Below are 11,431 nucleotides of genomic sequence, written 5' to 3' on the forward strand. Positions count from 1 at the left end.
AATAAGTTTATAATAAATCACATTCTAGACAAGTAATCTCGTGTCTGAATTCATTCGACACTGAGATGTGAAGGGGACTAATAATATTTATAGTTTTTAAGGCTAAACCTTTTGTACATTTGAAGTAATTCTAAAATGAACGCTAATTAAAACTGTAAAATAGTAATAGGATCGTAGCCGTCATTCTGTAATAAACGTCAGAGCGAACATCGGTAGAGTGAAACGTCACTACGTTAAAATCCTTGACACTTGATACACCGGAAGTAAACTATTAGATATTTTTTTGAACTAAAAATCAATGTGTTATGAAATTTATACAACGTTACTGAATTATGTAATTTAAAACAAAATATAAAAAAAAATATCAACACTTACGTGTAATTGGCAAGAGAAATATAGGAAGGTTATTAAAGAAATGGCATGAAGCCATACGAGGCCACATGTCCTAATACCTTACAAAATGAAGATGATTGCTTAAAGTAGTTACTGTACTAGAAATAAGTTCAAATTTCTGAGTAATTTTGCAAAAGTGATGAAAAGGATTTTTTTTTTTTGGAAATGTCTGTACTAAGTATAATTTATTTTTAATTCTTAATAATATTGTGTGTACGAACATAAATTTTAAAAATGGCATCTGCTTCCATACGTACACCATAAAATACCTTTGATTATGCTTATGTATATCATTTTATTTAGAGTGGGTGAACAAATGGACGTAAAATAAAAGCCTGTCTACATTCTGACTAACGGATTGCTGAATTTTAATTTTATATATCTGTAGTTCCATTACAAATCTTGTGCTATATTGATACATACCATTTGGCAGAATTTAATCAGTACAGTGTGATGGTGGAATTTTATTAATTTTATTCTGTGGATGCAAACATTAATATAAATTCATAAATTTAAAGACTTTTTTTTTAGTGGTGGTGTAATGTTGCCGTTGTCTTCAAATTATATTTTCCTGCGTAAAACTTTCTAGCCCTGTTGATCATCCAACTTTCTTCTTACTCCAGCACCAAACAGCTGTCACTTATTAACCTTTTTTTTATTATCGTACGGTTTGATGAATAAATTTTGCATTACGTACATACAAGCATAGTTGGAAAACCCATTTTTATTTAGTTTATCATAAATGTTTAGAAAAGGAATTTTTTTTGCATTTAAATTCTTATGACGTCATGATATTCAATACTGTAATACTAATAACGTCAATAACAACATTGACAATTTTGACGTCCACCCCTCAGAGGAAGTTTTTAAGGAATAGTGGATTGTATTTTATATATCATTTTTTTATCTTATTTTTTTAAAACTATTTTAAAGACATATGCGCAGGAATTTTAATGCCAAGGGTTGCTGTTGTGTTGTAACTTCTTTAACTTTCTCCTGTTAATTACATTCAGATTTGTGCAAACTGATATAAGATATTGTAGGTGCGTCATATTGTGATTTATTTAAATAGTATTAAAAATATATTAAAAGTGGCCGTCAATCACAATATAAGATAATTAAAAGATTAAAATATCATTTTACGTTCCTTATCGAGTACTCGATTTACATGTGGAACTTTTACGACATGTTTCGGCTATCATAGAGCCGTCATCAGGTGTTATGTTATAAACTCTTTAACTGAATTACTGAATTTTACTGATTTTTTAATGATATTTAGTTTTCATTTTTCTTATCATTAAAAAAACAGTAAAATTCAGTAATTCAGTTAAAAAGTTTATAACATAACACCTGATGACGGCTCTGTGATAGCCGAAACATGTCGTAAATGTTCCACATGTAAATCGAGTACTCGATAAGGAACGTAAAATGATATTTTAATCTTTTAATTATCTTATATTGTGATTGACGGCCACTTTTAATATATTTTTAATACTATTGTGCAAGCTCGTCTGATGACAATTAAATTATCATAAACTTGTGTTCTTATTGTATAGATACAAACTTCTGAACTCTTACTAAACTGTAGTGCAAAAAATTACTGGCACGCTCTCATAAAACTTTTAGTTATTCAAGTTGATTGTTTATTGATTCTTATCGTCACCATCATGTGTTTGCTTTAATATTGCAGCAGTTCCTGTCTTTGTATTATTAATGTATTTAGGAGTTAAAATCAGTAACTAACGAAGGGGAAAATGTGTTACTCCAGTCTGTTTCTCTTCCAAGTTTCCCGAACAAAATGTAGTTAAAAAAAAATTACACAGAAAAGTATGTAAAATTGTTCTTTCGGACTTTCCAAATCTTTTAAATTATGAAAATTACAGAAAACTACAACATTTTGAAAGCTGGATAAATCCATTATAACAACCATCATCAGAAACTTTCAAAAAAAGGGGAAAATATATATTATAAATTTTGTTACCAACTCTCTGCATCACAAGAGTTGTTGTCACCGCAGATAATTCAATTTGTTCTTCTTCAACTTCATGAGTTGCCATCCAGATGTTTTATCACTAGTGCATACTTTCTCTATCAGTCATGTTCCTGTTTCTTCAAGCTTGACGAGGACAATGACTCTGATGGCGTTGGGGTCACTTACAGACCCAAATTACAAATCTCACAATATCTGAGTTGCATTAAAAATCAGACCTCTATGGTGAGTAAACTATTATTGTGCACCAGCAGACACATCTTGCTTGGTCCATTTTCTCTTGATGAGAGGACATAACAAATAAAAAAACAAAACTGGGCAGTGTCTATTTTTATATATAATATTTTATTATTTCATAAGTTTGGAGAAGTACTGCATGCTTCCAACACAAATCTTCTTCTTCTTCTTTCTTTCCTTTATACCCTTTTCGCTGTTATGTCGAGCATAGGGGCCCCCTTTTGGAGGTTTCTTGATCTGTTTAGACATGACAGCACAACACAGAAAGACGCTGACAAACATCCGTGCCTTGAGTGGGATTCGAACCCAAGCGCACGGGGCCCACGCCTCAGACCGCGCGGCCACTGTGACCGGCTTCCGACACAAATAATAAATGTTATTTAAAGTTTCTTATGCGTACTTAAAAATATGAATATATTACATTTAACCTTCATAGCTGTATTCCAAAATCATTGTCATTTATAATGTCAAAATATCTCAACGATGTCAACATTTTTGGCAGTTCGCTGCATGTCAGTGTATTCCTCCGCATTTCCAGAGGTATTGAAAAGATCACAGTTGATGAAAATATAATTTATGCATTATATTATTTGTGCCGTCTTAAAGGACTCTGGGCTCATATATTAGTTGAGATGACTGAGATAATTCAACATTCTGTTATAAAAATATAACATGTCAATCTACAGTCTTAGCTAGAAGCCAAATATATAATTCATTAAATCTCAATCACCAGTTCTTTATCTGTTATAAATTGTTCTTTTATACACTTTTTTGAGATGTGATGTCTTGTGTGTCGTGTATTGTAGTGAGTGTGCAGAACTTGAGTCTTGCAACTTTAAAGAAATCTGTAAAGCTTATTTTTTTAATACCAGTACATTCTTTAATTCTATACTACATATAGCTTTCAGTCTTCCTGTTCTATCTTAAATTCCGAACATCGTCATAAAATTTACTTCTTGTGTATAATATCTTTAAGAGAAACACTTCTACGAAACACCAAGTGAAATCCATGAATATTTTGTGCTACATGTACTGTCCACCGACCAGGAGAAAATCCCTGCTAGGAATTCGATATACGCGCATGCGCAAGATTTCGCGGTGAGTGACGACCGATCCTAAAAGCATTCGTTCCACAACCACTGAACGAACAACAGACGACAGGCTTTCACGTGTTCTAATGGGTACAGCTTTAAGATTACCTCACAGTGGCACAGCGATTTAATCTAGAATATTATCGTAACACCCGCAGAACATTAAAAGTGCGCTCACTACACGCTACTCTTAACTGCCTGATGTTTTCAGTCTGTGTAGTAGCGTAAAACTCTGACGTATCACACTCCCCACCAATAGCAGCCCTCTAGTCCACCAGGCAGTAAACATTCCCCCCCGCACCGCACCAGAAACGACTTCCCCCTGCAGGGCTTTTCTCCTGGTCTGTGGACGGTATTACATGTTCTTGTCTCTGTCTTACTGCATGTGTGAATATGGAATTGTTGAGAATGCATATGTATGTGACGTACCTGTGGAGTAATGCATGAGAACTTAAGAGCACAGAATTTCTCAATGTCATGTTCTAGATGAGAAAGTAAGGCATGTTATATATGTCGGACGGAAGGTACATATACTCCCAAATGTTTGTCAAAATATGTCAAGAGTTCTCATCAGAAGAATTAACAAGTTGTGGCATGCGATATTGTATGCCGCACAGGCTGCATTAGCCAAGGATCCAAGGGGAAAAAACTGTAATTTAGAAGTTTTGTTGTAGCTTATAAATGAATTTTCTTTGCTGTGCGTTGCACACTTAGGCTATGAAGAATATATGCCACTCATTAAAACTTTTGATTTCGTACACAAACTAAACTAATTGTTTTGTGTGCCCCACAGTATTCAGTCAACATGGCGAACGAAGCTCGAGACAACCATGCACAGATGATTGAGAGGGCCGAAATTGCAAATCTGGTTCGTTCACGCATGGAGAGCCTTAATCTTCCTAGCAGTGACTATGATGAAATCAGTGAGAAGAGGAACAGTCTGTCTTATGTAATCATCAACCCTAGTTGTGACCTCAAATTGGAAGAAGGTGATATCATGTAAGTATAATTTTTAATACTCTTCTCCTTCTTCAGTTGGCGCTACAGTTGCGAGTTCTCATGCCACAAATGGAGAAAGTTTGTATGAAGAAATAATCTTTCTTATCTTCTAGGAGTCAGTGATTCTTCCCTTATAGCCTTTCTATTTCCCTAGTGCAGTTCGAGCTATACGCGTTAAATGTATGTATTTACGCGTACCCATTTAACTCTGCAGCTATCTGGTTCGCCCCAGTCCATTCTCAGCCCAGAAGACTTTCGAGCGCCACAACAGCCGACGCAAGTCTAACATCAGTTTCTGCTCACAGCAACTAGTGCAGCAAATGGCTGCGAGTTCACAGGCAGGTAGCCGGAGGGCATCAGGACTGGGTCTCTCTGGTTACATGGCCCCTCGACCCCCTCCTCTTCTTACAACCAAAGCCAACTCTCTGTCGCTTCCAGACAGCCCTACCGTCGTCGGTGGTGGCCCTGGTTACAGAGGGCGATCAAACTCCCTTCGCATCATGGATGATAATATCCTTTTGCGTCGTTCCAACTCCTTGAGACAAGGATTCGCATCGGTTGGAAGTGGAAGGAAGAAAAGTAGTTTAGAGGATTTGGGAGTTGATTTCGCAGGTGTTTCCAACCCGTCAAAACAGAGCATTCCCATCAAGATTGCTCTGAATGGCAGCATCGGACTTGAGGTGACACCGCCAGATGATAGCAACTCACCCAGTGAGGCGAGCAGCAGCGGACAGTTGAACTGTGGAATTCCAATCCTTAGGACTGGGGTTGGTGTTGGCACAAGTGCAAGTGGTGGTGTCTCAGGAGAAGGTGCTGACTCAGGAGTTGAACCTTCTGAGGATTCAGGTGCATGTGGTGGAAGTTTGGATGTGTCTGGTTTAGGGGGCAGTAATGAAGAAAACTTCCCTAGTGCAGGACCAGTGTCAGCGACAACACAGCCGACAGTCACAGACCTACAGCATCTTCAGGGCACTCTGGTATGATATCATATCATGTGGGGGAGGAGACTCAGTAGCATGGTTCGCAACAAGTGGCTGTGAACCAAGCTCCTCATTTCCTCATCGATTTCTCTTCCTGTGCCACATCAGCTGCACCGAATTGCACGCTGACCTTATTGAATTTTTTAAGGTCGTCAGAACAACTTGATTATCTCTTTGACGACACTTTTCCAGTTGCTACTTGGCAGGAAAATACGTGTTTATAAGAAATTGGAAAAATGGTTACAGGAATCTGAGATGGAAATAAATAATAAAATATTTTATTATGTGGAAACAGTTCTTCAAAATAACAGTAGATAGCTGATAAAATTTTCGAATTTTGATAATTAATATGAATCGGTGCAGCTCAGTCAGCTGCGGAATGGACGACGGGGGTTTTATCCGTGACAGGGCAGAGGATTTTTCATCTAGCCCCTGCGTCCAGACCGGTTCTGGAGCCGACCCAGCCTCCTATCAAATGGTTACCGGGGTCCTTTCCTGGGGGTGAAGTGCGACTGGGGCATGACGCTGACCATTCACCCCCATCTAGTGCCGAGGTCAAGAATGAGTAGGAGCTGTACTTTCTCTCCCCCCAAGCGCGTGCATGGGGTATAATGGGACAGCTTTACTTATTTTTACTAATTAATAGGCCTTCTGATAGAATGATTCAAAATAATATAATTATTGAATAAATGGGTGAAAATTATATTGTGATAGGATCAGAAATACTCATGAAATGAGTGGGACAAAGAAGAATATATATAGGTCCTCTGTACATTGGATTGTAACATACTGAATTATATATTTATAAAGATTCATTTGATTCGCTGAACTTTTGCTTACCCCCCTCTGCAACATTGAACTTTCTATGTTTTGAGGATAATATTAGGATTTTTTGGAAGGAGGTTCATTAAACCCATCCCATTCACTTTAGTGCCGGTGTGTGCGTGCGTGTGGGTATATATGTTGTGTTCATAACCTATTCTGTGTGATCTAAGTTTTTATTGGTCTCGTATTACGAGTGAATGGGAATTCGGTTAAGAATGGAACAATGAGGTTAAAGTAAGAATGCAACTTGATGAAAGGGATCAGAATTTTTTGCACAGTTCTCACAAAAACAAAGTAAGTTGGATATTTTTCAGTGCTACACATTTTCTATTATAACCTCTAATTCTTTATGTTCTTAATTTGCGTTCTTTCACTTTCTCCATGACTGTTTGTAAGTAGCAGGTATACTTTTAGACTAACATTGCAACTGTACTTCTATTTATTATTCCTAAACACTTTTGGAGCAGTTTATGTTTCCATATTTTGTTCAGACAATCAGGATTTCTTCACCATGTCTGTTTATATTCCAGTGGCCATTTTGTTATTCCAGTGGCCATTTTGATATTCTGTTTGTTTACATTCTGTTAGCACAAAAGAACTTTGCACTTTCAAAATGAGACAGAAAACAAATGTGGCATATTTAAAACTTATAATTATTACCAAATAACACTGACTTTCTTTCCCTTGTGTGCATACGTGTACAAGCCTGTCCTATAAATAGTACACTGTGCGTTAATGGTGTCGAAATAATAATCTTATATATAAATATGTGACGTCTCTGTTGAACTGTTTCCACAGCATTAATTGAATTTGAAACAGTGACTATTTGACACACATTGCCTCAGTGGTATATTCAGAAAGATTAAACTTTCCTTGGATAAATTGCTTGAAGCAGCTGTTGCCATAATGTCTTTGTCGTCTCATCAACAGAAATATTTTTGTGCAGCTCACGGTGGCTTGAAATTGTAAATTACAAGTCCTTTTCTCTGTAGATGTTTTTCTTAGTGCCTCGGATTCTGTGTATGGGACACATGGGATTCCTTTTACGTACCTGTCTTGAAACAACAGAAATATGCCGCAGATACAATAATGCACCTTTACTAGAACATAAGCTGACATTCGACATTGCCGATGAATTGGACGGAAACAGAATATTCTGTAAGAAAAAGATGCACTGGCAGTTTTTGAAAAGTGATTATGTAAACAATTATATTCTTTAGCCAAAAAAAATTATTATAACGAAAGTATATCCTAGCATTTAATTAACCTTGAATAATTTAAGTATGTAAATGTTTCTCATAAGAAATCATGGTAATACATTTCAGACACTTTGTGTCAAAAGATTAAGTACTTATCAGAAAAATGCAGAATGACTGGATATTAATTAGGTTATGGATTGGTTGTGCTAGTTTGTGACGATGCTCTAATATGATAATGGGAGAATTTTCTTTAGTCGCTACCCACTGTCTGCATAAAAATACTTACGACATATCAGAGGATGTCTCTTTCTTAGCCTTCTAATATAATAAAATAATATGTACTCTATGGGGTTCATTACATAAAGTTACTCTTTATAATTCGGTGACTTAATTTTATAAATGAATTGAAATATAAACACTTTCTTCATGTAGGCAACTTCCCAAGTTATGAGATGATAGACTGTAGGAAGATGCAGAATTCTAATAAGACGAAAATAGCGTATTCCTCCAGGAAATTACTATGCTAATAATTATTTCACGTTCCAAAATAATTAAAATCCAAAAACGTTTTAGAGAAAATAAGCAGAGTAATAAATTTTTGGTTCATCTAATGTAAAGTGATTTAACTGCATTAAGCTTTTTTTTTTTACCTTTTTTTAATACATAGGAAGGAATAAAGTCTGATATTGTCATAAACAATAAAACTGGAATACTCAATGCCATTATGTTCATAAAAATTTTATAAACAATCTTACCTGACCATATCATTCATGGTGCACAACTTATAAAAAGTCTGATATAGCCATTATTGTTTCTCAAGCACCTACCCGGAACAGGTTTCATACATTTGGAATGTTTTAATATTCAGCCGAGAGTTCCATAAAATATATATAATTTTTAAATTTGAATTTTCACTGGCTCCATATGTTGAACATAAGGATAACTTTGTTTCCTCTCTTTTGTTCTAAATGTTTTAATGCGTTATGATCAGCCCTTAACCTTGTTTGTTCACATCACACATGCCCACACCCAAACCTTGCAGATTGAGGTTAGGTTGACTTAAAAGTAATGAATGGAAATGAGAGCAAATTGGAGGTATATATTTCAAAAGTATACATTACCTGTGAACCTGACTCAACTCTCCATCAGTAATTAATGCACATATTTAGTTTAATATTTGTTACCACCAATAGCAAAGCTGTATTGAACAGCATAAGGAATAAATCAGTCTTGAAATGTCTCGCATAGGCTTACCATAGTAAAAAATAGTCATATTGAAGCTACAGAGTGAAACTGGCATTCTAAGTGTTTTAATGCTTTATGAAGAGCCCTTAACCTTGTTTGTTCACATAACACACCCACACCCAAACCTTGCAGATTGAGGTTATGTTGACTTGAAAGTAATTGAAGGCAATGGGATCAAGTTTGAGGTATATATTTCAAAAGTATACATTACTTGTGAACCTGACTGAACTCTCCATCAATAACTAATTCACATACAAAACTTAATATTTGTTACCACCAATAGCAAAGCTCTATTGAACAGCATAAGGAATAAATCAGTCTTGAAATGTCTCACCTAGGCTTACCATAGTAAAAAATAGTCATACTCAAGCTACAGAGTGAAACTGGCATTCTAAGTGTTTTAATGCGGTATGATCAGCCCTTAACCTTGTTTTATTCACATCACACATGCCCACACCCAAACCTTGCAGATTGAGGTTAGGTTGACTTGAAAGTAATTGAAGGCAATGGGATCAAGTTTGAGGTATATATTTCAAAAGTATACATTACCTGTGAACCTGACTGAACTCTCCATCAGTAAGTAATGCACATTTTTCAGTTTGCTTTCAAAGGGCCAAGTATGATAAATGAGACTCAAAAGGTTTTGGTGCATGAAGTAGATATTTATGTGATGCCTCTATATATGTTGTATGTATGGTGAATGAAAACACTTTACAGATTTTGTGACTTAATAGGGTACATTTGCTATTTCTTTTCTTAAATCTGGCTATTGTACTAAGTTGTTTTGGTCTCCTTTCTTGGGGGCTGAGTTGACTGCCAGTACAATACCAAAATGGGTTGGATGAGGGAACAATTAGTCTAGACATAGCACATATACATATATATAGATATACATGTTGTTATGTGGAACGTTATTTGCGTCTTCTCCCGAGATACAGTTGCCTTCAATACCCCGTCTCTTTCATCCCAAGAAACAGTATTTTGAAATGAGCATATTGCATGCTTGAACAGCATGGACTTCTCAATAAAAGACAAAATTAAAAATACTTGTCAGTAGAATGAATATTTTTCTGAGTGTCGATATTCCGGTAGACATTTTATTATCCTTGTTTTGTATTTTTAAATTTACAATACATTCGCACTTCAGAATGTCTTTGCAGATGTACATATTGAGTAATATTTGTTTTAATTAATATTTTATTAATATGAAATTATTAATTTGAAATTATGACTCGGTAGTACACAAACTAGAAAGTTATTTCATAACTTATAATACAACATTTAAGGTACTAGAAAAAAAAGATACAGCAAAACTTGGAGAAAAACATAAAGAATTTCCCATATGTTTTGTTACTAAACTTAGTCAGTATTTTAATTTGCAGCAAATTTTAAAAAATAAATTCAAATATTAAATGCTTTTTTTGTACCATTAGAATGTTCCCATGCAATTTACACAGTTCAGAGATAAGCAGAAGTCCCTGTTTCAAGACCCTCAAGGGACAGTTGTGATATGAAATATTTGTCTTGATTTTACTAGCTTATTGAATCAAATAACCACTACCTCACATAAATACAAAACCTTTTAATAATATGAAAAGTCCTAGAAATTACGACATATGAATGTGAGTTTAAATATACCACTTGTCTCTTTTGATACTAACCATAGCATAAAGATAATTGATTTCTTAGAAATTCTAATATTAGTTTGTATTCAGAGTGGGATTCTAAATTATTTTCGATAGAAATACGCATATCCCTTCCTTCTCGTATCGCATAAACTGGACATCTTATTTTGTTAAGAAGATGAAGTGAAGTGTATCTAATAAATACCTGACCACTGACAATTTAAAAATTCAGGATTTAGTCTTCGTTATGTCTGTCTTTTAAATTTGAAACATACAGATTTCCAGAAAGTACTTGATTCGTCTCCCCCACTTACAAGTGGTACTTAAATAGGACAAAACATGTAGTGCGATGGTTCTATATAATATCAGATCAATTGAAAATAACAATTACAAAGAACAAAACAGAATTCATTAAAATGAATCCTCAAATCAGAGATCTTTTTTTCAGTATCATGTAGAATAGTCTTATCTTCTAAATCCAGCTTCAGTGAAGTTCGCCATTTAATGCTGATGTTAGTTAACACAGAAAAGTTTTGTATGTTTCTAACATGGACTCTTTTTCGAAACAGCGTAGGACCTTCGTGTTCCCTCATAATGGATATGTACGTATGTTCACCATAAATTAAAAAAAAAATGTATCTTCATATAACTGTATGCTGTTGTTCTCAGATTTACCCAACCGTCCAACTTTCTGTAATGTCCGTGTTGAAGTTTCAACTTGTGCATTAGCGTTGATTTAATTAACAATATTGTAGTTATGTAAGATTTGAGGTTTTCACAGCGGTGAGTATGAAGATTTCTGTCTTCTGGGTTGTTGCGCCGTGTAGTCTGGTCGATGTTAACCAAC

At 35.1% G+C, this 11,431-nt stretch overlaps 1 protein-coding gene across 1 annotated transcript in view; it reads left to right on the forward strand.

Moving 5' to 3' along the window:
- SLO2 (slowpoke 2) overlaps positions 1 to 5,971 on the forward strand; it is a 284,378-nt gene extending 278,407 nt beyond the window's left edge. Inside the window, exons 23-25 of the mRNA XM_087347471.1 lie at positions 2,510 to 2,608; positions 4,505 to 4,710; positions 4,925 to 5,971. Of these exons, the coding sequence (XP_087203597.1) occupies positions 2,510 to 2,608; positions 4,505 to 4,710; positions 4,925 to 5,693 (1,074 nt within the window). The 3' untranslated portion in view covers positions 5,694 to 5,971. The remainder of the gene's footprint in view (positions 1 to 2,509; positions 2,609 to 4,504; positions 4,711 to 4,924) is intronic.
- Positions 5,972 to 11,431: the final 5,460 nt, after the last annotated feature.

Source organism: Zootermopsis nevadensis, unplaced genomic scaffold (genome assembly GCF_977971745.1).
Source record: "Zootermopsis nevadensis isolate Lab colony 2312 unplaced genomic scaffold, Znev_1.0 Znev_ptg000011l, whole genome shotgun sequence".
Lineage (NCBI taxonomy): Eukaryota > Metazoa > Arthropoda > Insecta > Blattodea > Termopsidae > Zootermopsis > Zootermopsis nevadensis.